Here is a 27,462-nt window from a genome sequence, read left to right on the forward strand (position 1 = left end):
GGGCTTCAGCGCAAACCCAGGGAGGAATTGAGTAGCGGGAAGAGCCCGGGGAGGGGATGAGAAATCTGGTTTCAAGGCTTCACTCAGAGCCAAGGGGGGGGGGAATAGGTGACCGTCCTGGGTGACCCCCTCTCTTTGCAGCCCTGCCTTATTGGGCCCCTCGGATAGGTGCTCGGGACCCCCTCAAGCAGCCACCGATGATGGTCTTGGGACAAGGCTTCCTAGTTGGTGTACCTGGGCACCATAATTCTCAGCCAGAATGATGAATGCTGCAGTTCAGAGTGGCCAGGGAGGCAAAAATCGCCTGATGGAGCCAAGCCCCAAAGAGCCGGCTTGATTTAACCCCACCTAATCCCTGGGAGAAACAGGACCCCCCCCTCATTAAGTGCCCCCCCCATTTCTCCCAGCAAAAACTCTTCCAAAACACCACAAAACACACTTCGTAGGGAAAATGAACAAGAACCCAACCTAAGTGGTACTAGAATCACCATTAACATCATATTTATTGTTATTTAGTTGCTCAGTAAAACATATACAGATATATACAATATGCATGAATAGAGAAGACTGCACTTTACATATTTAAAAAAGAAAGAAAATAACACTCACTTTTTTATGAGCTTTTTGTCACAGTCTTCCAACCAAGCCTTGAGAAACCAATTTAAACTAAATTCCCAGAAAGGGGGATGGGCGAGGGGAAGAGGGAGGGAAGGGGGAGATTACAAGTTGCCCTCCATGTTAATATCTTACATGTGCAATAACTTTGCTTCTTCTTGGGACTGAGCAGGAGGGATTTGGGAGGGGAGGGAAGGGAGGGAGACACCCTGCATTCTGCAGAGGATAAAGGGCTCCCAGGGCTGCTCTCCGCCTTTAACCTCCAAAGACGCTGTGCCAATTCACTGCCCTCCTCCCTCCCGCAACCCCCTCTTTCACCATAGTGTGGTCTCTAGGAAGAGAAGACTCTTCTGCCAAAAGCAGCTTGTGGGTGTGATTGCTGGGGGGGCGGAGATGGGAGAGAGACAAGATGGGGGGGGGGCTTCAGCGCAAACCCAGGGAGGAATTGAGTAGCGGGAAGAGCCCGGGGAGGGGATGAGAAATCTGGTTTCAAGGCTTCACTCAGAGCCAAGGGGGGGGGGAATAGGTGACCGTCCTGGGTGACCCCCTCTCTTTGCAGCCCTGCCTTATTGGGCCCCTCGGATAGGTGCTCGGGACCCCCTCAAGCAGCCACCGATGATGGTCTTGGGACAAGGCTTCCTAGTTGGTGTACCTGGGCACCATAATTCTCAGCCAGAATGATGAATGCTGCAGTTCAGAGTGGCCAGGGAGGCAAAAATCGCCTGATGGAGCCAAGCCCCAAAGAGCCGGCTTGATTTAACCCCACCTAATCCCTGGGAGAAACAGGACCCCCCCCTCATTAAGTGCCCCCCCCATTTCTCCCAGCAAAAACTCTTCCAAAACACCACAAAACACACTTCGTAGGGAAAATGAACAAGAACCCAACCTAAGTGGTACTAGAATCACCATTAACATCATATTTATTGTTATTTAGTTGCTCAGTAAAACATATACAGATATATACAATATGCATGAATAGAGAAGACTGCACTTTACATATTTAAAAAAGAAAGAAAATAACACTCACTTTTTTATGAGCTTTTTGTCACAGTCTTCCAACCAAGCCTTGAGAAACCAATTTAAACTAAATTCCCAGAAAAGGGGATGGGCGAGGGGAAGAGGGAGGGAAGGGGGAGATTACAAGTTGCCCTCCATGTTAATATCTTACATGTGCAATAACTTTGCTTCTTCTTGGGACTGAGCAGGAGGGATTTGGGAGGGGAGGGAAGGGGAGGGGAAAGGGTTCTTTTCCAGGACAATGAAAATAAGGACATCCTTTACTTTCAGGATTTGTTTTTAAAGCTGCGATGGCTGGGGAATTCTGGCAGGAATGAAACCAAGGAAAAAAAAATATTGGCAAATCCCCCCTAAACTTAATTTTATCCTAAAATCTTAGTTAAAATAGCTGGCTTATTTTAGATTGCTTTTCCCCATTAGAAAGGCTGCTGTAATTGTGCAGAGCAGTTCTGGACCTTTGGCTGAGGAGCCCCCCACCCAGCCTTTCCAAAGAAGAGGAGAGGCTGTTTGCAGAGCCCTCAGAAAAGTTTGGCCTGGTTTAGCTGCAATATTGGTTCTTGCAAAGGGGTTGCCCTTGCCCTCGGGTGCCCCACGCCTGCTTTGATAGTGGCTATGGCCCAGATTAGCAGAGGAAGGCACCCAGCTCTGCCCTCAAGCAACAAAAGACCCATTTGTATCTTCTCGTGTGTGTGTGTGTGTGTGTGTGTGTGTGTGTGTGTGTGTGTGTGTGTGTGTGTGTTTGTTTGTGTGTGTGTGTGTTTTCAGCAGGTTTCCAGCAGGTATCACTGACCCCTCTGCCTGAACAGTTCTCCACCGTGCAGGATGTTACTCCGATAAATGCTTTGAGTAGGCAGTTTTCTGATAATTTCTGACAACTCTATTTTTATTTTATTGTTTTGCTGTTAAAGCTATTTTCCAATCATTTTTAAACATCAGCTGAAATATATTTTTCTCTTTGCCTGAATGAAGTTTAAGAGTTTACGGTGGTTTTTAAAGTTTGCATTTTAACATGGTCGCTCTTTATTTAGAATGTTCTTTTATGATTGTTATTCTTATTTTAACACTTCAGTTCATCGTTTTTCTTCTTATAAAAGCTTACTTTCAGAAAATAACAGAATAAAGAAACCCCCTCCCCCGGCACCTGACTCACTTCTCCTTGCAGACCTCTGGCAGGATGAGGGTCCCCAGATGGGAAGGGCAGGAGAAAACCCTCCATGGGAGCTGGGCCTGCTCTGTAGAGGGCTCCTTTTCTCCACACACACCCAGACCAAGACTGAGCACTGGGCAGGAGCCATCTGAGGCTCGGGTTGGGGGGGCTGCCTCAGAGAAGCCTCTCTGCTGCTGGAAATGCCAACCTGAGGCTGGAAATAGCACCCTGGGGGGCATAGGTGATTGCCTGGCTCTTTCGTTTTCTCTGGCGAGGCTGGCACCTCTCTTGAACTTCTCCCAGGGCTCTGCCATTTTGAAGCTTGCAGTAAGAGCAGCTGCCAGCCAGGAGCAGGAGGAAGCCTTACCCTGCTGCCCTGGACCCCCTTCCGCTCTCCAGACCCCACTCCACAGAGGGGCAGGAAACAGAGGAAGACAATGGGAGGCTGTTGGCAGGGCAGGAGGACCCGGATAGAGCAAGGCGGTGCCCCCCCCCTTCCCTGCTCTCCAGGAAAGGCACTCAGCTGTCAAGTGGAGCCCAGCAGACCCTGAGAGCAGAGCTGCCACTGAGCGAGCGCTTGCACACATACACACACTCAAGGAAAACAGGCGATGTGAAGCTTTGTGCCAGAAAGCAGAAATCAGGCAGCAGCAGAATGAGGTGGGGCGGGGAGGCAAGAGATCATCTTGCATCCCCCACTCCTCACCCACCCACCTTCTCGCTCTCCAATGAGACAAAGGACTGTCTCAATCGTTGGCTCAGCGTTTGATGGTTTGGCTGTGGTGGGCAGGAAAGGCAGAGCGGGGTGGGGGGGTTCCCTTGGATGGCTTTTGGAGAAGTAATTCCCCAATCCCGAAGTTTGGACTTCGGTGCTGCTCTCCAGATTACCGTCTCAATCTTAAGGGAAGGGGGGTAGGGGAGGGGGAAATCCTGCTTCCTAGCCCTGGTGGAGAAGGCCCTGCTTGGGCTCATCGCTGACTCTTTCATTCGTTCATTCGGTGCTCCTCCTCCTCCTCCTCCTCTGGCAGGAGAAATGGCAGCTGTTCTTTTCTTTCCTTCTTTCTTTCTTTTTTAAAAAAGGTTGAGTTTGTTTTAAATTAACCCTTGCCAGTCTGTATGCTGCTAAACAGATACCAACCAAGAAAAAACTGTCCAACTAGTAGCAGCGGCTGGTTAAACATAAAAAGAACAGAAGAAAACCACCAACTTTTCCTCTTCCTCTCCTCCTCCTCCTCCGTTTCCTTCTTCAAGTCAGGGCAGCCACAAAAGTCCCAAATCTGTTGGAGATGTCTGAGTGCAGGGATCTCCACGTTGGCACCGCAGTCCGGCCCTTGGCATCACCCATGTCGTCCGTGCAGTGGACTGAGAGACACTGCAAGTGGCTGCCCGTCTGTGCTGGAGCCAAGGCCTTGCTTGAGGGGAGGTCGTGGGCTGCAAAACGGGGGAGAAAAAGAGGTTAGGCCAAGGGAGAAAGATTGGCATAAAGCCTGGACTTCCCCTGTGGCAGCTCCAGCCTGGGAAGGGCAGGCAGAGGCAGAGCATCAGGAAGGGGCCCCAGAGGCAAGAGGAGACCAGGTCAGGGCCAGGGCCCAGGCCAGGTTCTGGGAAGAGGGATACTTAGGCTTAGCTCGCAGTTCCCAAAGCAGGATGCCAGAATTCCTTTGCTCTTTAAGAGCTCTCCACAAGGAGGTCCCACCAGAAAGAAACACTCTGTTTGCCCTGAGCCTGAACTGCTGGCAGACAGAACACCTGCCAGGCTCGGCAGAGGTTTCCCCCAAGTTCTGTAGAATCTTTATTCCCACCCCACTCCGGGGGAAGGAAGGATACTGTAAACTCTCCATTCCCACTCCACTCCAGGAGAAGGATATTGTAAAATCCCTATTTCCTCCTGATCAGCTGGGACTCAGGAGGCAGAGAATAGATGGGGATGGGGCCAGTCAGAATTTTTACTACCGGTTCTCCGAACTACTCAGAATTTCCGCTACCGGTTCTCCAGAACTGGTCAGAACCTGCTGAAACCCACCTCTGGTATCCATTGTCCACAAACAGACAAATAAGACCACCCATCAGAGCAGCCGAAGTCTGTGTGAGGAAACGGGGCTGAGATTATACAAGGTATGCCAATTCCTCTCACCCACATTGTTTCCTCTTCTTTCTTTGCGCCTGCCCAGGTCTGACCAGATGAGAGTAAAGCTTCAGGTCAGCCTTCCTGGTGCCCAAAGGCACTCAATCCCCAGCCTTTCCTGGCTCTCCTGGGAAACACCCAGCTCCCTGCCCTGGTTCGCCTTCTCTCTCCGGAGAAGGAACCGGCTAGCTCTTGTGCGGATCCTTCAGCTGGAGGAGGAAAAAATGGTGCCAGTGGCAATGGGGCAAATCCCACAAGGCAGAAGGAACTTGGAGAGACCAGAGGATCGGCTGGGGAGCAGAGTGAACTCACAAGCTTGGAGAAGGAGTGCCAAGGCAAACTGCAGAGCTGAGAACAGCATGCCCTCAACTTCCCCTCAAGGCTTCTTCCTGTGCCAGGCTGCTGAAAGGGCAAAACATGGCACACCGACCCTGGGGAGCTGCCCATCTGTCTAAAACCTGGTGCCTGGCAGCCAACCTAAGTCCACTCCATTTCACAAGCCACTGACCTAGATGCTCATCCCACACCTCTCCCAAGGTGCCTGACTGCCTGGTCCAAGGCTAATGGCCCTCAGCATCCAACCAACCACAAAGACTCCACAAGGCTGAAGGCGCCTCCTCCCTGGACACCTGTCCCTACGGGTGTTGGACCACGCTGTTCTGAGACTACCCCTCACATGCCTCACCTCTTTGTTCGAAACACACCTGTGAGGCAAGATCCTTTTCAGCTACTCTCTCTGGTGACAGATTGACATATCCATCTGGACACCTGCCCGGGCACTCCTGCAAAAGGCCTGCCACCGAGGACAGAATGCCAATGCCAGGCAACACACTCTGGCTTTCTGATCGGCAAAGCAAGCACCTTGCCCCACAGCATTTGGGAAGGAGAGCGGCAGGGGCCCATGTGAGCACGCCCAAGGGCAGACAAAGCAGGCACATGCCTGGCACACATCACTCATCCAAAGGTCAACCTCTTTGCTCAGCCTTTGCACGCCTCCCTTGCAAGCTGCCCCTCCAGCTCGGGGGGCTTGATCCTGGACCCTCGTCTCAGCGGTGCTCTCAGTCCACAGGCAAAGTACCGTTTCCACTCGACACTGCTTTGCCAGGGGTTTGTGCCCAGCCGAGGTTAGCTTGGCTCCTGGAAACGGACATGATCCCAGCCTGCACATGCACCCTCCTCCCCATCTTCTGCCCATGAGAGCTGAATTAGTAGCAGGGTCCCTTTCTTGCCAGGGAACTGCTGGATGCAAGCCAGGGAACCACAGGCAGGAGCCGTCCTGCTACCCCACTTCTGCCCCTTCAGAAAGCCAAAGGAAGGACTCGGGCAACGCACTCTCCCCATTCAGCTGCTGAAGATTAAGCACCCCTCAGCACAAAGGTGGCAGGGGCAGGAGAGGCGTGTGGCCAGCACCACCTCCTCCCCACCCCGTCAGCATCTATCTGGGTTCAGCAAGTAGCCATTTATCCCAAAGCAGTCTAGGCGCTCCTGGGTTAGCAACAGGCAGGAAAACCGCCTGTGATCTTGGCCAGCTCTTCTCTCCTGACAAGATGATTAATTGAGGTGCCCGAGATTCTAAAGAGAGCTTGTTTCGGCCCCTTGTCACTTGAATGTTTGTGTTGCTCCGAGTGCATGAGAGCAGGCAAATGGCTCCTGGTCTTCGGCTTTGGTGAAGGAAAAGAGATAGGAGCCAATAAGGCAGCCTGCTCCAAAGTGCAAAGCTGGTTGCGGTCGCACCGCTAAGAATTAATTTCTGGTTGCATTTGCACCCAGGGCAGCAAAACCACACTGCTCACCCCAAAAATGTGGAGATCCCTGGCATGCCTAGGTGAAAGAAGGGGTGAGCCAGGGTCACAGCCTTGCTGACCTCCCCAGAGAAGGAAAAGAGAGCATCTGGTTTCCTGAATCTGGATTGGGAAGGCCACTGACAGCTGGCTTCTCCATTCGAAGAGCCCAGGCAGCCCCCTTAAAACATCTTGGTGAGACAAGAATAGGCGGAATGGAAGTGCTGGGCCAAGTTCACGCTGGAGCCCTAACCCAGACAGACTGACTCAAGCTGCTGAAACAAGCAAGGAAAATTAAGCCAAGGCATTGTGAAACTGACTAGATCCCTTTATTCCATAAACTGGCTTGTGAAGTTGACTAGATGACTGGCAGCATAAGAAGAAAGCAAAGAGGGCAGTGTTGGCTTTTTTTTCCCCCCAAGGGATTTGATTTAAAACCAACACAGGTTGAAGGAAGGTTAATCCAAACTGGTGCATGGTTTCTGACAGAGATCATAAGTAAACGGAGGCCTAGAAGGGTAAGACTCACTTGCTCAGCCAAACCTCTGATACAAACTGGCTCATTTGGCCTCCAGACAGGGAAGAAGCTCCAGGATTAATCTGATCAGCAGTTCTCTGTTCATTCAGATCACCCATCTATGCTCCTGTTCCACACCAGAAATTAAAAAGGATTGCGGCTTGCAGACAAGTCCCAATGAATTCCACTTTGACTCTATTTTAAACACATACAATCCAAGGAGGGGCTTCAAATACCCTATTTCCCCAAAAATAAGACCCAATCAGAAAATAAGACCTAGCATGATTTTTCAGGAGGCTTGTCACTTAAGTCCTACCCCAAAAATAAGCCCCAGTTAAGATCCTCAGCCAGACGGACGACTTTGGTACCACATTTCCCCCCAAAATAAGACCTAATCCAAAAATAAGCCCTAATGCGTCTTTTGGAGCAAAAATTACCATGTTTTTCTGAGTATAAGATGCACCTTTTTTCCCCAAAAAAAGAGGGTGAAAATCTGGGAGTGTCTTATACTCCGAATGTAACCCCACCCAACTTCTCAAAGGGAAGTTTTAGAGGCTGAAAAAAGCATCAGAAACAAAGCTTCAGAAAAGAAGCCCCCAAACAGAACTTCAGAAAAGAAGCCCCCAAACAGAGGCTTTTTTTCCTGAAGCTCTGTTTTAGAGGCTTTCAGACGCAGAAAAGTTTTTTCTGAAACAGAATTTCAGAAGTTTCAGAGGCAGAAAAAAAAGCAAAAAAAAAAAAGCAAGGCACAGAGCTCACAACCAAGGAACCTGTTGTTAAAATTCACCTCTGAGAACAGCTGATTGGGGTTATTCCGGGAGGCCGATCCACCTGCCAATCAGCTTTTTTCTTATTTTCCTCCCCAAAAATTAAGGTGCGTCTTATACTCTGGTGCATCTTACACTCCAAAAAATACGACAATATAAGATCCAGTCTTATTTTCGGGGAAACATGGGTAGTAATGAATAAACCTCTGGCTGATCTCAAATCAAAGAGACCACAGCTACCGCCATGATGTGGATGAGGGGTTCCAGTGGTCTGCTGCCCTTGCTTTTGACGGAGGCTCCCTCTCTTTCCCAGGACTCTGGGCCGGGAAGGAGGACGGGCAGCATGACTGTGGCCATGGAGGCCTGCAGAAGGACCCCTTCCTCTGAAAGCAGATCCTGTCTCTTCCTTCAGCTACAGGAGACAGCGACCCTGGGCAGAACCAGCTACTCAGAGCCCTAAAATGGGCAGCAGCAAAGTCCCTTTTTGGCCAGAGCTGGTGCAGCTCAGAGAAAGCAGAGGAGAGGAAGGGCAAAGGGTCCTAAATACATGGGCCCCTCAAGTCAGGGTGGGCTTTAAAAGACAGCTCTGACCATTTGTATCCCTCCACTGTCCCAGCCAAAACAGCTGAGAACACAGACCAAGTGGGCTGCCACAAGGAATCCATCCCCAGGAACATATTGGGTCCAAATCCGGACCTGGCGGTTCTGAATCGGACCCAACAGATTGCTGTCAGCACAGCCAGGCACTCTCTCAGCTGTCGCACCAAGCAGCGGTAGCACCATGAAAGAAAAGCAAGCCCTGATCAAGTCAGCCATAACCCTGCAAAGGGGAAAAGCATCCCAAAATCTGGGATCCTATTTGAATTGGGGAGGGGTCTGGAAGGTTTGCAAGTGGCCTGCAACCCCCAGGGAGCAGCCCAGGAGGAGAGAAACAAGGACACAGGCAAACGTGCTTTGCTGGGGACGTTCAGTTTTTCAAAGCAGTGGGTATGCTTGCCAGCCATTGGGCAGGGAGCCTGTCCCTGCAGCACCTCAAGCGGCCATGGAGCTGTAGTCACAGCACTTCTTGCAGCCAAATTGGAAAAGGTAAAGATGCTCCAACCACTCCCTACAACTGCCACTACGATGGACGCTTGACTTTTTCATGCTTTCTGCCTGGCTTTAGCAATGCTTCCAAGAAACAGCAGGCACACCCACGCTGACCCGCTGCTCTGCCCACCTGGCAGAGGAGCCAGTGGTGGGCTGCCATCGGTTTAACAACCGGCTTTGCGAGTGCATGCTTCGCTTGAGTGCAGCGTTCAAAATACAGCCATTTGACGCTCAGCTGCTTACCTTCTAAGGCAGCCCCGGTAAGTAGAACAGCGGAGATGCGAAAATCAGCTGTGCTGCGTGAATCAGCTGAGCCAGAAAGAAGGAAATGTAGGACAGGATAGGACAGGAGTGGGTGGGCAGAGCCAGCCGATCGTCAGAACTACCGGTTTGCCCGAACTGGCATCAGTCCACCTGAGAGGAGCCCTGTCTTTGGGCAAGGGCCCCTCTTCCCGTGATGCCCTCCACCAAGGAAGGGCAAGAAGGCCGTTCAGGCTGGATGCTCAGCAAGGGCCTGAGACCCGTCACTTGCTGCCGCTTGGCACCTGCACCTTTTCAAAACTTACCCCATTTTGAATCCAACGTGCCCTGCCGAAGCCATGCCAGCTCTACCATCGCCATGGCAAGCACAAAGGCGCAAGAGGAGTCCGAGCACCTCCCTCCAAAGATCCCTGCACTGAGGAGCATTTTCCAAACAGGCCGGTCACCTCATAAGATTGACTACCTGGGCTGAGAAGTGAGCACCTGCCAAAAACACCACAGCTTCTCTCGGGAAGTGGACTCACTGGCTTACCGGAAAAAGAAGGGCAGTGTTGCTCCCACCACCACCTGCTACCCCTCACTTTTCCCCAGAAAGCCTGTGGCCTCCTTACTGGACCAGCCCTGCCCAAGAAGGAAAGGGGGAAGGCGGGCATGAGCCTCACCTGGGGGCAGGAACAAGAAAAGCCCAAAGCTGCCTGGAAAAAGGGGAAGGGCAGAGAAAAGAGAAGGACTGGGGTGGGGGGTAGACACAGCAGTGGGTCCTATCTCTGTCCTGTTTGTATTTCTTCTTGGTTTTCACCTAAACTCTGTTCAGCAAGCAGGAGAGCCCAATGTGGCCGGTTTTAAGGTGTCTGCCATTCAGGAAATAAATTTAGCTATGGAATGGAGATATTGATCAGGAATAATTAAAGCAATTATTCACAGATTAAATAGGCTGCGGATGGTGAAACCTCCCTCTTGACTTCTTTATAACCCTTCCGTGTGCACAAAGCACTGGTGTGTGTGTGTGTGTGTGTGTGTGTGTGTGTGTGTGTGTGTGTGGTTTACAGAAATGTCATTAGCGGCTGAGGGGGCAGGTCATCATTTGGGGCATTTGATTTCGAAACCAGCATTGCCAGTTCCAGAAAACAGCCCAGTTGCCAAGGCGTCAGGGACCAAACAAGACAGTTTCCACTTTAGAGCCTCTCCTTTGCTTCCCCCCAAGGATTGTGACAACCCAGCTTCTGCATTCCTGTCTGGGCAGCCCTCTTCTTCTTCCTGGCCCTGCTGAGCCTCTGCGCAAAGCAGTTACAGCTGCGGAGAACTCCTGCCAGGCGGGGTCTTTTTATGGAGAAGAGTTTCTCCAGTTGCCGGGGCGCTGCCCTCTTCTGCCTGTCCAAGGTCCAGGCCTAGAGGCCTCTGCCTACCCATCGGAAAACAACATTTCAACAGTGTTTTAAACGTTGAGGTGTGAATTAATAACAGTGACCTATACATAGTAGACCACGCAGAAGGCTGGCTTGGGATACAAAACCCCTTCAGTTAGTCTCACTGCCCCCGTCGATGGGAGCTGTGTCCTTTGCTAGCTTTCTCCTCCCTCTAGGTTAGCTGATGACTCGGCACCATTGGGAAACTGCCCCAGTCAGCCCTGAAAAAGTGCCTGTTCAGGCCTTGCTGCCCATCACCTGAGGAAGCTTCATCCTCTTCAGATTTGTACCCTATGACTATCATTAAGTGATATAAGTGTTGTACCTTAATGAAAGTATCTTTTCTTTTATGTACACTGAGAGCATATGCACAGATTCCTTCTGTGTCCAATCACACTTGGCTAATAAAAAATTCTATTCTATTCTATTCTATTCTATTCTATTCTATTCTATTCTATTCTATTCTATTCTATTCTATTCTATTCTATTCCATTCCATTCCATTCCATTCCATTCTATTCTGTATGCTGAGAGCATATGCACCAAGACAAATTCCTTGTGTGTCCAATCACACTTGGCCAATAAAAAAAAAATCTATTCTATTCTATTCTCTGTTCAGCTGCCAACTCCTGACCACTTTATAAAAATTAAACTACATCAATCCCAAATTCCCAATTTTAAGATGATGAGGATGCATCTGTACCAAGACTCTTCAAGGGGGGTGGGTGGGAATTATAAATTTAATTTATAAAATAAAATTAACAATACAATTAATTTACAACATAATAGCCAATCCAATAAACAAATAATTAAAAGCACAACAAACTAAGTGCAACCACCTACAATTCAAACAGATGTATGTATACCCGGGTAACAACTTAGCACTTACTAAGTTAAGGAAGAGCTGGGTAGGATAACCAGTTCTCCCTAACCTCTCTTAGCCAGTAAAAATGGGAGTCTAAAAGTTTGCAAGATTTTCATGGATGAAGGAAAGGAGGGAAAAATGCAGAACTGGGAGAGCAAAAATCCAGATGGAAGAAGGAACCTATCCAGCGCTCTCAACTGCTACAGCCTCCAGCATCTCACGCTGGAGTTACGCTGGACACAGTTCAGCCCAGCAGATCCTTCTTACCTCCGTGGGGAAGCCATGCGCTCATACGTTGCAATATGTCTAACATATATATGGACAATACAAAATGCCCAGTCAATTTAATATCCTAAATATCTTGAGCCATTTATACATGTTTAATGGGAATGTCAAAATGTGGGTTGTAAAAAGGTGATATTAAACAGATTCCCTCTGTCAAATGAAGTGGCTGTTCGTTTTTATAAAATCTTCAGCATATCTCAACTCAGCCTAGAGGAAAAATACGAAAAGAGAAAAGATTCTGTAACAACTTTAGATGAAGTGTTTTTCTGTGCAGAAACAAAACACATAGATTGCCTATTTAGGAAGTCTGAATTCACACATTCCAAAGGGCGTTATTAGCTCAGTGAGGGAGCCTTTTTTTGAAGGACCCCGTATCTTTACACTCCTAATCTAAGGCCAGGCATGCATGTGGCGTTGCCTGCCTCTGAAATGGCCACCAGTGGCACTTACATCACTGGCAAATGGTCCAAGATGCCTCCTCCCCCACAGGAAGAACCATTCAAAGCAGAGAAGATCCTGGGCGGAGGGGGCCAGTGGAGAAAGCAGAGGAGTCCCCATTGAACTGATCGCAAGCCCCACATCCTTCCCAAACCCACCCAGGAGAGGTGCCAGTAGTACAATTGTCAAATGCATTCATCAAGCCAGATGAATCTTCATGCCCCTGCATTGGGAGATTTAGGCTTCTTGTGCATCAAGTGGCACCAAGGTTGCAAAGCCTCCAGCTCAATGCTCCAGCCCGGCCTCCTGCCTTCCTCCCCTCCCTCTTATGGCCCTGCAATCTGAGGCTGCTCTAGGAAGAAGGTCGCTTGTGGAAAGCCCCCTCCCCAGGCATCTGGGGTGAGCAGCAAGCAAGGTGAGGAGGTTTCCAGAACTGCCCTTTTGCCAACTACCCTCAGTGCCAGCTCTGCCTCACTTCACATTTGTCTGCGTTGACCCGCATCTGCCGTGTTTGTTTCGCACTGCTATTTCTTCTGGGCTTCTGCTGCTTTCACTTTACTTTGGTAGATTCGTATACGTATTTATTTTAAAAGGTAATGTGCCCCCCCTCCCATTTTGTCACTCTGGGAAGCTTACAAATACCTCTTCAATGGAAGGTCCAAACTCATAATGAACAACTGTTTCTTTTGGCGCTGCCAGCATATGCAAGCACGAGGCTACTTTGAATAAACAAATAATGTCCCTCCGCAACCTTTTGGGACTCTGTGTGTTGCAGCAATTATACCTTTGATAGCAAAAACAATGGCTACCAACCTGCCTTCCATGGAGGATCTGTACACTGCACGAGTTAAAAAGAGGGCTGTGAAAATACTTACAGACATCTCACATCCTGGACATAAACTGTTTCAACTCCTACCCTCAAAACGACGCTACAGAGCACTGCACACCAGAACAACTAGACAAAAGAACAGTTTTTTCCTGAACTGCCATCACTCTGCTAAAAAAATAATTCCCTCAACACTGTCAAACTATTTACTAAGTCTGCACTACTATTAATTTTCTCATCGTTCCCACCACCCATATCCTCCCTCTTATGACTGGATGACTGTAACTGTGCTGCTTGTATCCTTACGATTTATATTGATATTGATTGGTTCCTGATTGCTTATTTGTACCCTGTAACTATTATTAAGTGTTGTATCATTAAATGTTAAATTTATACCCTATGACTATCATTAAGTGTTGTAAGTGTTGTACCTTGATGAAAGTATCTTTTCTTTTATGTACACTGAGAGCGTATGCACCAAAGTCAAATTCCTTGTGTGTCCAATTACACTTGGCCAATAAAAAATTCTATTCTATTCTATTCTATTCTATTCTATTCTATTCTATTCTATTCTATTCTATTCTATTCTTATTATTGTTTTATTCCTATTCTATTCTATTCTATTCTATTCTATTCTATTCCATTCCATTCCATTCCATCCCATCCCATCCCATCCCATCCCATCCTATCCCAAGGTGGAGCAGAGAGGGGGAAAGCGCAACAGCCCTTGGCTGGGATGGCTGGAGAGCCAAGAGGGGGAGGCTTCATTGTCCCTGAGGAGAGGCTGAAGGACAGCAGAACCAGATCCAACCATACCCCACGCCAAATCTGACTTACGGGCGTACCCAGGCTTAGGGCCTGGGTACTTACGGGACCGCCTACTGTTACCATATGCCTCCCACCGACCCGTACGCTCTCACAGAGAGGGACTTCTCAGGGTGCCGTCCGCCAAGCAATGTCGGCTGGCGGCCCCCAGGGGAAGGTCCTTCTCTGTGGGGGCTCCCACACTCTGGAACGAACTTCCCCCGGGTTTACGCCAAATACCTGACCTTCGGACCTTTCGCCGCGAACTGAAGACGCATCTTTTTATTCGCGCGGGGCTGGCTTAAATTTTATGGATTGTATAGTTTTATTATTAATTTTAAACGGGGTTTTAATTTCTATATATTTTAAAATTTTAGGCAAAGTATAATAAGTTTTTTAATTTTGCATTTTATAGATTATTGTCTTTTCTGTTTTTATCTGCCTGTACACCGCCCTGAGTCCTTTGGGAGAAGGGCGGTATAAAAATCAAATAAATGAAATGAATGAAATGACTGAGTGGAGGCACTTTTTGGTCCCTTGCCCAGGCAGCTTCTGCCCCTCTGATTCAAAGCGGTAATTCCATCTGCTGACTGGATCCTGTTTGGGAATCATAATGCCTCAGCCCAAATTGTTGGACTGAATGAAAGGACTAGTGAAAGCATGGGTGGGAAGGAAACTTCTTAAACAATGGGAATCACATCTTAACTGATGTACATTCTACCTCTCCGGAAAATAAACCGTAGAGAAATATAAAAATGCACACACCACAAAAATAAAACCTTGTTCAGCAATAGAACACCAGAATAACTGGGAGCACAGCATTTTCTAAAACAGCAGTTGGTCTCTCCGGCCCGAGACCAACGTGGCAGAGTGTGGCTCCAGGAGCAGGCAAGGGAAGAACGGAGAAAGGTAGTCTTCCTGAGTCCTGCCTCACAGAAAAATCCACTCTGGAATTGGTGAGTGGAAGAGCTGCCATCCTTGTGTCAACTGACAAACACCTTCTTCTCCCATTCTGCCCCACCTCCCCACTCTGGCCAGGAACTCCAGGAAGACAGAGACAACAGGGTGAAGAAGGTTGGGTCTCCCTGCATTGTGCAGCCTCGTGGAACTCTGACAACTCGTAAACCAAAACTTTTTTTTTTTGCTTTGCTTCCAGAAATTATTCATCAAACCGCTGTGTGAGCAAATGAAGTAGGCTTACAAAACAAAGGGTAACAAATACCACCTTCAACCCAAACTGCTATGTGGGGTTTGGCTTTAAGGGCGTTTCCAAAGCCTCGCAAGAAATACTGCAGTCCTTCACATATAATCACGATGCTTCCTGAAACAGATCCCAAATAATGGGATTCAAGAGTTGCAGCTCCAGGAAACTGACACAAGCACTAAACACACCTGAACATGAATTGCAGTCCCAGGCAGTGGTGAAATCCAAATTTTTTCACTACTGGTTCTGTGGGTGTGGTTTGGTGGCTGTGGCAGGAGATATTGGATATGGATATTGCAAAATCTCCATTCCCTCCCCACTCCGGGGCCAGCCAGAGGTGACATTTGCCTGTTCTCCGAACTATTCAAAATTTCCGCTCCCGGTTCTCCAGAACCTGTCAGAGCCTGCTGGATTTCACCCCGGTCCCAGGTGTCCATCTTTTGACTTTGACCTTCTCAGCTCAGAAGCATCCATGACATCCCCTGGATTTTATGAGCCTCAGAATTTCAGGCTACTATGAAATTCAAGCATGGAAAACCGGTGGACAAGTGCCCCAAATGGTAGTCACCAGAAGGGTCTTGGTGCAGAATATTGAACGGTCTCGTTTCTGAGCCTTGAAAAGTCACCCCAAGAGCCGTACAGGGAGCTTGTAAAATCATGCGAGTCATCCACCAAGTCACATTTTTGGGTGTGCTTGCAAAAGGTTTAGGCCAGGCTGTCTTTGAAATGCATATTTGGTTGGATGAGAAGAGCCACATTTCTCCCCTGTTTCAAAGCACACAGCAACGGGGCCGGGATAGCTCAGGCAATAGAGAAGCCTGTTATTAGAACACAAAGCCTGCAATTACTGCAGGTTCGAGCCCGGCCCAAGGTTGACTCAGCCTTCCACCCTTTATAAGGTAGGTAAAATGAGGACCCAGATTGTTGGGGGGGCAATAAGTTGACTTTGTAAAAAATATACAAATAGAATGAGACTATTGCCTTATACATTGTAAGCCGCCCTGAGTCTTCGGAGAAGGGCGGGGTATAAATGTAAACAAAAAAAAAAAAAAAACCCCACTAAGGAGCAACCAATGGGACAATTCTCTGCCAGTGACCCACCTTACTCTTCATATCGGGTGTTCAGCACCAGGAAGTCGTGGAGGATTAGGCTAAAGAAGCCAGAGAACAGGGTCCAAAAAAAATGGATTTTCTCCTTACCGAAGAAGACCAATTGGGAGCTCAAACTCCACTTTGCAACTATTCAGAAAGCATTGAACAAGCCATCATTTGTGGCTCAAAACAAATAGCTGATGTGTCTCTTTGCTTCCTATGTGGGTTCAGATCAGGGGCAACGCAGATTTTTGAGGGGCGGGAAAAGAGAGAAAATCAGCACAATTTCCAATTCCATCCTGGTCAAGAAAAGAGAAGACAATTTGTCCACTAGGAAAAGCAGAAAGCTCCATCACAAAAGTTAAATCTGCCATTGTCAGATTTAGAGATCATTCACTGCAAACCATGGTCTGATACAAACCTCCAGCTTCTTGTCTAGCAGTAGAGCAGCAAGGAGATGAAGGTTCCCCCCCACCCACCCGCCTGAAGGCGTCCCTCTGCTCTGTCTGCGATTCTGAGACATGGCTACATTCAACACTGCCTGGCCAGACCTTTTCATTATATTCTTACCAGGGAGCACAGACTATGGAAGAAAAAGAGACGCATCAACTGTCAGCAAGATTTGCCCTGATGAAATACAGAATTCCAAAATGAAGGCTAAAAACTACTTTTCTCAGAACTTCCAAGTCATGAATCGAGTCAAACTATCTTCAGCTATTAAATCTGCTTTGCCAGAGATGTTCAGTGGGGCCTGAAGGATCATTCCATGTCCATTCCCATGAAAAACAAAGGCGAAAACAAATCCTACTCGCTCTTCCTTTCAGCAGTCTCGGCTTTTGCCTTGGTGTCAGTGCATTTTTTCTTTGGCAGGACATAAAAGGGATTGGGAAGGGACTGCAAGAGAAGGGTTTAGGCCAGCATTGAGGGCTGAGGCTTCCAACACCCCCCTGTTCAGGTGTTAGGAATGCTTTGCATTCAATTATTGGGTGGCGGGAAAGATTCCATCATGAAATTGTTAGGGGTGAACAGTTATTTCCAGGCCCTACCAAGAACAAAGGAAACATTTCATGAATCCAAATTCTGATGCTATGTTTAGACTTGATGGTGCAAAAATTCAGCTGAGGGACATCCCAGGGCTCAAGGAACCTATTGTATTTTGGGTCGTTCTGTGCCTTTCTTCTGATGGAGCTCCAGCATTATCATTGTTTTCTGTACTTAATATCTTTTTAAAAAAACAAAAAAGCAACAGAATGAAACAAATGGGGCTATTACGCTTTAGAAAGATTTCTAGATAAAAGGACTCCAGAGATGTAAAATTAAACATATCTTAAGCCATAACAAAATCATTTGTACAAAACAACCACAAAACAGTAAATGAACTATTAATTCATAGCGATTACTAAATATTGGTCCTAGTGTAGCCTCAACTGAATGAGCAGAACCTAAGTCCTTGCAAGCAAATTCCAAGGAAGAATGCTTAGGTCACAGAAATTCTTGGTCAAAAATTATTATTTTAAGACACACCAATTCTCTCTGCATTTATGCATGTAAGAGACATGCTGGGACTTCCCAACAAATAACCTGCGTATAATGTTGTCTTCAGTAAACAATAAAAATATTAAGCTGTCTTGATATTAGCAACACTATTTCAACTCGATATAATAATAGCATTTTTTTCAATTCACATCATTTTTTCACTTCTGAAAATGTAAGAAAAATATCTGCATTTGGTAGGTAGTATTCTAATATTTTAGCACCGATTAGTCAGACTAATACTGAATTCTATTATTAATCTATACATTATATGGTAAAGTCTTCAAATAAGTAATACTTCATTATAAAACCAAATCTAAGAAATTGTCCTGGGTGTTTATATCCAGAAAGTTTGTGGACAGAGACTCCTCTTTCAGATATTTGACGCACATCCTTTACCAAATTAAAATTAAGTGCATCTCACAAAGAAACCATTTTGTCATTTTTGAAAGAAGTGTATTTTTCCCTCTTCAAATGCTGAGCATTAATGAACCCGGCAATGCTTTGCCATTCAAAGAGAAACCTGGCTAGTGATTCTACTGTCTGTATCCTTCACCTCTTGTAGGAGGCTCAGCTCCACACAATGAAAATGGCAACAACTCTTTTATCAGAAGAGCCAAAGATTAACAGATGGATTTCCCCTCTTTTCTTTTTATGCAGTACAATCATCTCACTTATTCCCTATAAAGGATAAAGTTCAGCTCGCCAAAATTAATAGATAGTCCCTCCAACTAGCAAAGTCTGCTAATTTAAGATTTAAAGCAATCAGGAATATCTCCACTACGTAATCTTAGAAGTATATAAATCTGCTGGAGAATGACGGGTATATTTCAGCAAAAATGAGCCTGGATGCCATTGGGAGAGAGGGGGGGGGGCAGCCTGTTCTTTCTGCCATGTCTCTGTGGGATATTCCCCAAGGCTGCTTCTCAGGGAACTGCCATTAACAAGACAGGGCAGGATGCCCTTTCGTTTTTTTAACCCCAAACCATAGTCTAGGTGATAAGATGTTGACTAGCACTTTGCTGCTCAGGGGGATTTTCGACATTCCTTTCCAATTCTTATGCCCAAATTAATGCTTAATTTTAAAAACATGAAAAGCAATCCTGTTTCCTTCCGCTCTGCTGTTCAAACAAACCTTCCGAGACTCGGGTTTTCCTATCTTAAACCCAAATTCAGGCTGCGTAGACCTAGAGCAAAACACCCTCAATGTCCAAATAGAGATGACACACAGTTTTTTTCCGTCTCTGGTTAGAGTAGGAAAGAATAGTTCCCTATTCCCAACCCAACAAATGCAGGGCAAATGACCCATGCTGTGCTTCTGCCTAGACCTGGGCCCAGGGGTGAGGGAGGCTACCCACCATCGGAGAGATACTCAATGAACCCCACAACACGAGGAAACTGCAGCAAGAACTGTCGATGAAGATTCTCAGTCATCCAGGTGGAGTTGACAAGACAACACTCTGTTTGTGAAACTGTTTGTCATGTGTACAACTGCAAATTCCTCAGCAATGAGGCTGCGTCGCTCACTACTTGTATCTGTAACATGGAGAGTCTTCAGGCACAACTATCTAAAGATGTTCAAGAAAAGCAAGACTGTGTTCCAGGATGGTTGACGGACAGGTTTCGTTTGTTTACGTAAAAGCCGCCTCAGCAACGCTTGAGTCCCTCCGTTAGCATTGTGCAATTATTTTCTTTTACCGCTTAGGTAAATAAATAAATAAACTTATGGAATGTTTCGTTTGTTTACGTAAAAGCTGCCTTGGCAACGCTTGAGTCCCTCCGTTAGCATTGTGCAATTATTTTCTTTTACCGCTTATGAAATAAATAAATAAACTTATGGAATGTATGCACCATGTTCCTGCCTTTCTGGCTAAGAAACCACTATACAAAGCACAGGGAAAAAAAGTAAGAAATTCCAGCAGAAGTTAAAGCAAAGGAAAATATATTTCATTCTATGAGCAAATTTTAAAATATGAAATAATACCTAATTTTTTTATTCCAAAATACACAGTTCCAAACTGAAACATTGACCACAACCAACAGGATTAATTTAAAAAAACGCATGAGAATATAAAGTACAGGTACCATTTAAGAAAATAAAAAGTAAACTACCAACTGCAAAGACTTACGGCAGTACAGGAGGGTATGAATCAGCTCAGCATAACATTCCACAAGGGCCGTAGGTCAGCACACAAAGCTATGGTGGCTCAGCAGTTCCACCTGTCTCCATTCCATGTGCAAAGGACACCACATGGGATTCCCTGCAAATGTTAGAACTGGTTTGCTTTTGTGGGGATGAATAGAAAGGGATAACAAACAGCTTAAGCAGCATTTGGTCTAGCCAGCCCCAGCCTTCAATGGCAACTGATACGCAAACTTCAGCCTCAGAGGTATCCAGAAATATGACTGAAGATTGGAAGAGATTTTCCTGCAAATGTCTGTGAAGGACATAGCCTGGGCACTGGTGCTTTGCTCACCTGGTAAAGTCATTTGCCTTAAAAGCCTTTGTCCTATCCTTAAGCAACTTTCCTACCCTTGGTTCTGGGTACTTTGCCTTATGCATCCCATGTGGTGATTTCCCGTCTTCAGGCCAGGGTGCATAGCAGGCCAGCAAAGAGTCTCCTGGGCCAGAGGGTCAAGGGTTGCTGCTACAGCAACAAACACACATCGTCTTTAACAGGTTTCCAGTCCATTTTGGATGCCAGAAAGCATCAATTTCCATGCCTTTCCCAGCCTTTAAATTTCAACCAGAGGTATTTCAGAACCAACCCTTTAAGACTTCCTCCTCACAACCCCTCGGCCAGCTTAAGAAACAAACCACCAAAGATTCAGAATGCGGGGAAGAGCCAATAGAGACAGAAAACCCTGTCCCCGTGTGGCCAGATTAACATTTCATGTTGAAGTGGTTCTTGCATGAACATTGATGTTCACACCATCCCATGTGGCAGCTTCTTCCACTGACAGATTTATGAGTTCTATGACAGGCAACCCAAACCAGCATCCTGGAATAGCCCCAGGAAGGAGAACAGGAGCTAGACCACAGCCTTCCACGTTTTGCCTTACAGCCACCAAAGGCATTTGCTGCTGCTGCAGGTTGCAGTAGGTTGCTACAGAGCAGCGCCCTAGGGACTCTCTGTCCCTCTCAAAGGACAGATAATACTCTTGCCTACCTGCGAAAGGGGGAGGAGGGTGCCCACCTGCAATTCTTTCTCTGCAATCACTGAGGAAACACAAGGTCTTTCAGCCAGCCCTGATTTCAGAGTCAAGCTGCTGGAACACAGCTCAAGGGAAACCTGACAGGGAAACCCAACAGCCCCCTCAGCGGCTTGTTTCCAACCTCAAAAGAAAACCATTTCCAAAAGTCACGCACATAGCATTACTGCTTTACCACACAGCGCAGTGTGTGCATCGAACCGCACGAAACAGATCTCTCCCTGGGTTATCTTGTCACTTATGGAGGAAATAAAAGAGAGCCAGGGATCTCCCCAACAACATGGGAATCGCCCCACAAAATTCTCCACAGGAAAGATGATTACACGGACAGGCTTGCATCGGATCATACCGCTTGCATCCCACACGTTGTTCAAAATCAGAAACAAGCCAGTTTCAATTTCAAAGTGACCTAAAAGGATAGTATAATATATAGTTGAGCAGAATAATTCAAACCAAAAAAAAATGCAAAGGTTTCCTTTTTCCTTTCCCAGTCTTCACCCTTTTTGGTGACCTTGGACAAAGTACCAGCATTAAGGCTGCATCACTTTTGTCCCATTTGAAAAGCTCCAGGATGCTGAAATGCAACTTTGAACTCTTGCCTCTCCAATCTTCCCTTTCTCCTAGTCCGGGAAGTTCCTGCATTCACATCCCAGTGCGAAGAACAGGCACAATAGAGCAAGCAGGAAAGGCACCAGCCGATGGGCGCCTGTCCTGGGTCTCCTGCATCAGATCATTAAGTATTATATGACTATGACTATCATTAAGTGTTGTACCTTAGCATTCTTGATGAAAGTATCTTTTCTTTTATGTACACAGAGAGCATATGCACCAAGACAAATTCCTTGTGTGTCCAATCACACTTGGCCAATAAAAAATTCTATTCTATTCTATTCTATTCTATTCTATTCTATTCTATTCTATTCTATTCTATTCTATTCTATTCTATTCTATTCTATTTCAATCTCAGATTCCAAAGGGGAAACTTTCCTGCTTACACAAAGGAAAAGCGTGACTGGGCCAGCCTGGCAAGATGGGAGTGATTTGTGTGCTAACAAGCTATTGATCCAGTCAGATCTGGTGTCAATGAAAGAAAAGACAAGGAAAGCTGGTGGGGAAGGCGTCCCCCATGTTCTTGCCCAAAGGAAGCCTTGGTGATGGAGTGGGCTCCCTCCTGGGCAGGGAAGTTCCTTGCACCCAGCAAGGCTCACCCATCCGGCAGAGTTGGAAGTCGAGGGGCCAAAGCAAATCAAACCAGCGGAATGCAGGCTGTCTCAGAGGCTGCAGCCACGCGCCGACTCCACTCGCCGACTCCATTCGTTGGTCCACTGGCGGACCAACAAAAAAGACCTAGATGTTTTTAAGGCTCTCTAAAATATCCTACCCGCCTTCAAAGCCCTCCCCCACCCAACCTCCGCAAAAGTCATTGTGTTGAGCGAAACTCTGGAAAGATGAAATTAGGGGGCAAAAAGTCCTTCTGCCTCCCAAGACGGTCTCTCCCCTCCTCCCACACCTCCCGGGAGCGGGACGCGGCCTCCAGACACCTTCGGACCAGCGCTTCTACGGAAGCGCAGCTCCTGCGCAGGGGGTTCTGTCCTGAACGTTCACGCGCTCGCCACTTTTTCCTCCTCTAACCCGGGATTCGGGTGGGGGCTCCAGCCTGATTCCCTACATAAAGGCGGTGTGTGTGTGTGTGTGTGTGTGTGGCTACCTGCGGCTCCCACGCGGCTGCTCTGCTTCCTACTGGAGACACAGCTCCGAGGCAAAAGTGCCCCAGCAGCAGCGCCGCTTAAGCGGAGGGGAGAGCCCGGGGGAAAGCAGGGTCCTGGAGTAACGCTTGGCCAGGCGGCTCCGGCCCGAGCAGAGCGCGGTGGCGGCGGACGCCCCTACCTTCCTTGCCGGCCGTGGGCGCCTTCGCTTTCTCCCAAGGCACCAGGACCTTCTCGTCGGGCTCCCCGTCCAGGAGGGCTTTGTCTCCAGGCAGGTACCACGTGGCGGAGTGCTCGGCCATCAAAGATTCCAGGTCGATGGTGCTCACCGCGCCCTTGGCTCCGGCGCCCTCGCAACAGCTGCTCAGCTCGCCGCTGTCGCCGTTCTGGCCCCCGCCCGAGCCTTCGGGGCCCTTCTTTGCGCTTTTGAGGCCCAGCGGCTGGTCCTCGGAGATGCTGAACTGCTGCCGCTGCAGCTGGATCTGCGCTTGCAGGATCTCCAGCGGGTGAATCTCCTCCTGCACCGGGCCGGGGGGACCGGCGCCGTAGCTCTCAGGGCTGGAGGTCGCCGTGCTGCTGCCGCTGCCGCCGCCGTGCAGGCCCAGCTGAGCCAGGGCCGACGCCTTCTGTCCATTCAGGAGCGGGTGGTCGACTGGGCGGCCGGGCGGCTGAAGCGGGCTGCGCCCGGCGGGACACCCTTTGGCGCCCTGGTTGTCGGAACTGGAAGACACCTCATCCTCGTTTTCCGCCTCGCCGGGGAAGTCTCCGCCGCCGCCGCCACCGCGCGGGGAGCAGGATTCCGCCTGGTCCAGGGAAGGAAGGAGATCGGCCTGTTCTGGAGGAGGCGGGAGGAGGAGGTCGCCGCCGCCGCCGCCCTTGGCCCAGGTGGAAGGCGGAGAACTCAACGCCTTGGGGGGCTCGTGAAGATGGGGGGTGCCGCCGCTTCGCTCTCCGCCTTGTCCGGGGCTGCCGCTCTCTACGCCCGATGTCGGGCCATACTTCTCAAAGAAGCCGCCCGCCCCGCTGGTCGCCCCGGCGGCCGGACTGACGTGGCCGCTGTCTCGTTTCCTGCGTCCCCTGCCTCGTCCGCTTCCCGCTTTGGCCTCGGGGCCAGATCCAGGGGAGTAGTTGGGGGAGAGGCCGCTTTCGCCGGCAGGAACCGTCGCGGCCGGGAGGGAAGGCTGCGACCCTGCGCCGTTTGTCTCGGCAGCCTCTGCGGGGCTCAGCTTGCTCCGCTTGGCGCCCTCCCCGCCGGCCCCACCGCCTACCGCCGCAGCGGCGCCCTTCTTGCCGAAGGTGACGTTGAGGTTGGGCGCACCCAGGCTGGCGATCATGTTCTGGCAGGCGGTGGAGAGCGCTGCCAGGCAGCTCTGTCCGAAGAGGCCGCTGCTCTCCTTGGGGCCCGCGCTCCCGGGCGGCGCCCCGACACCCCCTTTGGGGAAGGAGCCTAGCGAGAGCGCGCCCAGTTTGCTGCTGGCCGGGGAGGGCCGGGGCTGCGACGGAGGGGGTGCAGAGCTCTGAAAGTCCGTCGGCGGCCCAAAGGATCCGGGTGAAGCGCTGTGCGGGGTGGCCTGGCGGCTGGGCCCCCCAAAAGGAAAGCTCTGAGCCTGCGACGCGAAGTCTGGGTGGCTCGGCCGCCGCTCCGACGGCGGGCTCAAGCCAAACTGACCTTGCAGGCCGCCTGGCGAGGGGACGTGTCCTTCGGCCCCGGAGGACATCCGCAGGGCCGGCGGCGGCGGCGGCTCCTGCAACCCGCCCATTCCCGGCCGGAACAGTAAATCTCCGCTGCCCGCGGGAGGATGAGGGGGAGGGAACCAAGCACCTTCCTGCGCCTCGAAGGCGGCCTCGCCCGGGTGTTGGTGCGGGGACTGGTGATGGCCGTGGCCGCCGGCACCGTGTGGGTGTTGGTGGTGGCTGACCTGCTGCAGGCCGGGCGGACGGAGGCGCTGAGCTTGGCCGCGGGTGGCCGCCATCTGCTTGATCATCAGCGCCGCGTTCTGGCGCTGCTGCAGAGCCGCTTGGGGATCCGAGCCCGGCGGCGGCGGAAAATGCTCGGGCACCGGCGGCGTGAAGTCCCCCGGCAGGCCAGGATAGGCCGCGGAGGGCGACAGGTGGCTCTCCAAGGCGGCCGCCCCGTGCATGCCCGCGCCGCCGCCACCGCTCCACGAATCGAAACGGGGCCTCTTGGGGAGGTTCACGTAGGTAGGCGCGTCGAAGTGCTGCAACCGCTGGTTGGGCGGCTGCTGGTGCTGGTGCTGCTGGTGCTGGTGAGGCACGTTGAAAAGCGGCTCTCCCGGGACGTAGGGATGTTGCTGATGTTGCTGCTGCTGGGAGTGGTGGGGGTGGTGCTGCAGGCCCCGGTTCTCCAGCCGATGGATGGGATACTCGAACTGGCCGTGCTGCGAAATCGGGGCCCCGCCGTCTTGCAGATTGGCGTTGGCGGCGCTACCCTCTGGGCACTGCTGTGGCCGCGGCAACGCCGGCGGGCAGGAATTCTGTCTGGCCAGGAGAGCCGAGGGCGGCGGCTGTTGCTGAACCAGGTGGTGCCTTCCGGCGCTCAGGCCCGGCTCCAGCCCCAGAGACATTTTGCGAGCGCCGCCGAAGCGATCGAAGAAGACGCCGTGAGGGGACTGTTGGCTGGGAACCTTCCCCAGGGATCCCGGCACTCGGGGCAAGGCCGCCGAGTGCCCAGGGAAATTGCCGCCTCCCGGCGGAGCCGCCTGTCGTCCGGATCCGTACTGCGGCAGCTGCCCCTCGGCCTCTGACGACGAGAAAACGGGCAAGTCGAAATGGCTCTCGCTGTTCGCGTAACTATATTCCAGGGCATCTACCGCGGCCGCCCCTTGGCTCGGCAGCCGCCTCTGCGAGTCCAGGCCGTGCGGTTCTGAGGAGGCGGCTCCCGGCAGGCCGTGGAAGGAAGCAGCGCGGTTCGGCGACTGGTCAAGCGGCAGGCATGGGGCCGGCACGCCGGGATTATGAAGATGATGCGGCGGCGGCGGTGGCGGCTGGAAGTCCTGGAGGGGTCCCGCCCTCTGCTGTCCGAAGCCATCCCCGCCCGCCTGGCCGTCCGCCAGATGCTGCTCGTAGCCGCCGTCCGCCGCGAACGCCTGCTGGCCTCCCGAATAGCCGAGGAGGCGCCCGCCGTGCAGGCAGGAAGCGCTGGGTTCGGTCCCGAAGCCGCCGCCGAAGTGCGAGACCGGTGGTTGGCTCTGCTGGTGGGCGGCCGGGCCAGGCGGCGGGCTGCCGAAGAATCCGTGGATCGGCTGGGCCTGGCCCAGCTCCGGAGGGCCGCCGCGGGGGCCGTGGAAACCGCCGTAGCCTTCCCCGGACAAGGTCAGGTTCATGGCCAGTAGGGTCGAAGAGGGCTCGGCCAGGGCATTGACGGACGCCGGTTCTCCGCCGCCGCTGCTACTTCCGCCGTGAAATGGCGACGGCTTGAACTGGGAGCCCGCGCCCGGCCCAAAGCCGCCGCCGCCCCGCTCACCCGGCACCCCGCTCCTGCCTGAGCCGCCGCCGCCGTGTGGGTCGAACGGATCCAGCGCGAACATCCCGCCGGTGACTGCGACTCTGTAGCTCCAGTCCCGGATGACTTCAGATCCTCAACGAGGCATCACGGACGGACGGTCAGCCGAGAGAGTCCGCGCCACCAGCAGGCAGGCAGGCAGGCAGGCAGGCAGGCAGGCAGGCAGGCAGGGAAGAGATCGGCCGCCGCCGCCGTCGCACGGCCGGCTCACATCTTGCGCAGCAGTTGCCGTCGGGCGCCGGAGTGGCGGCAGGGGGGACCCCACCGGGCCTGGCCACCCTTCATAGGCTGCGCGACCGGGGCGCCGCTTCCCTGGCTCGCTGGCTGGCGGGGCTGGCGGGCTCCTGGCTCTGCTGCGCTCTTGCGCGCGCCGGGGAAGCAGCAACAAGTTTTGCATTTCAGCAATGCTGTCCAGCCATTAGAGCTGCGCCAATGAGCGGCCCGGCGGGGCGGGGCTCCCTCTTAAGGTGGCGCCGCAGCCGCTGCCGCCGCCGCCGCCGCCTCTTCCTCGCCGGTGCGGGGAGCCGCAAGTGGGGAGCGGGAGGGCCGAGCGCCGGGCTGCCCCTGGTCGCTCAGCGCCTGCGGGGGCTCGACGGCCGACTCACCTCCTTAAAGGAGCCCCGAGCGCGGCGGGTCTCACAGCGTGGAAAAGCTTCGCTCCTCGCCGACTCGTCCGCCTCCCCTCCGGCCCTGGCGGGCGCGGAAACCGCACGGAGCGTCCCCGAGCTGCCCCGGAGCCTGCGGGAGGAGCCGCTCTCTTCCTGCCGTCGAGTCCAGCCCGTCCCGGGCCCGGCCTCTCCAGCCTCCACCCTCCAGCCCTGATCCCCCACCCCGGTCTCAGCTCCATAAATAAGGGGCTCAGAGACAGCTTTGGGGGAGGGCGCACCCTGCAGGGTCAGGATGCTGAGCTGTGATTAAATATTGATTTTGTGTAATTAGTTTTCCTGCGCGCTCTTTCCCTTCCTGATGGCGACGAGCTGGCCGAACTAGAAGTCGGGACAGGACAAGCCACAGGCCGGGAGGGAGAGGAGCCCCCACCTCCGCCCCATCCCACAGCGTGGGACCGGGTTGAGCTCTGCCTTTTGCATCGCGTGCCTCCCGCCTCCCTCCTTGGAAGTGCCTGGGAGCGTGCGACCCCACGGGGCAATCCCCCTGGTCTGGTTGGTGCGGTCCAGCAGTGGGAGAAGGCTGGAAAGACCGTGGGGTGCCCAGACCAGCGAGTGGGTGCTGAGGCCTAGAGTACTGCAGC

The 27,462-nt window shown here is 51.2% G+C and overlaps 1 protein-coding gene across 1 annotated transcript; it reads right to left on the reverse strand.

Moving 5' to 3' along the window:
• Positions 1-1,517: 1,517 nt before the first annotated feature.
• Positions 1,518-26,577, reverse strand: MN1 (MN1 proto-oncogene, transcriptional regulator). The gene is made up of 2 exons (XM_058158479.1): positions 22,872-26,577; positions 1,518-4,210 (listed from the first exon to the last, which is right to left on the reverse strand). Exons 1-2 carry the CDS (start codon positions 26,236-26,238, stop codon positions 4,026-4,028), a joined length of 3,552 nt encoding a protein of 1,183 aa, XP_058014462.1. The 5' UTR covers positions 26,239-26,577; the 3' UTR covers positions 1,518-4,025.
• Between the last annotated feature and the right edge of the window lie 885 nt (positions 26,578-27,462).

Source organism: Ahaetulla prasina, chromosome 15 (assembly GCF_028640845.1).
Source record: "Ahaetulla prasina isolate Xishuangbanna chromosome 15, ASM2864084v1, whole genome shotgun sequence".
In the NCBI taxonomy this organism is placed as follows: domain Eukaryota; kingdom Metazoa; phylum Chordata; class Lepidosauria; order Squamata; family Colubridae; genus Ahaetulla; species Ahaetulla prasina.

Excerpts from the sequence above, each read along its gene's own strand:
- MN1 (XM_058158479.1), bottom strand. The coding sequence starts at position 26,238 with ATGTTCGCGCTGGATCCGTTCGACCCACACGGCGGCGGCGGCTCAGGC. Across the intron at positions 4,211-22,871 it reads GCCCACGGCCGGCAAGGAAG|CCCACGACCTCCCCTCAAGC; the intron begins GTAGGGGCGTCC and ends CCCGTTTTGCAG.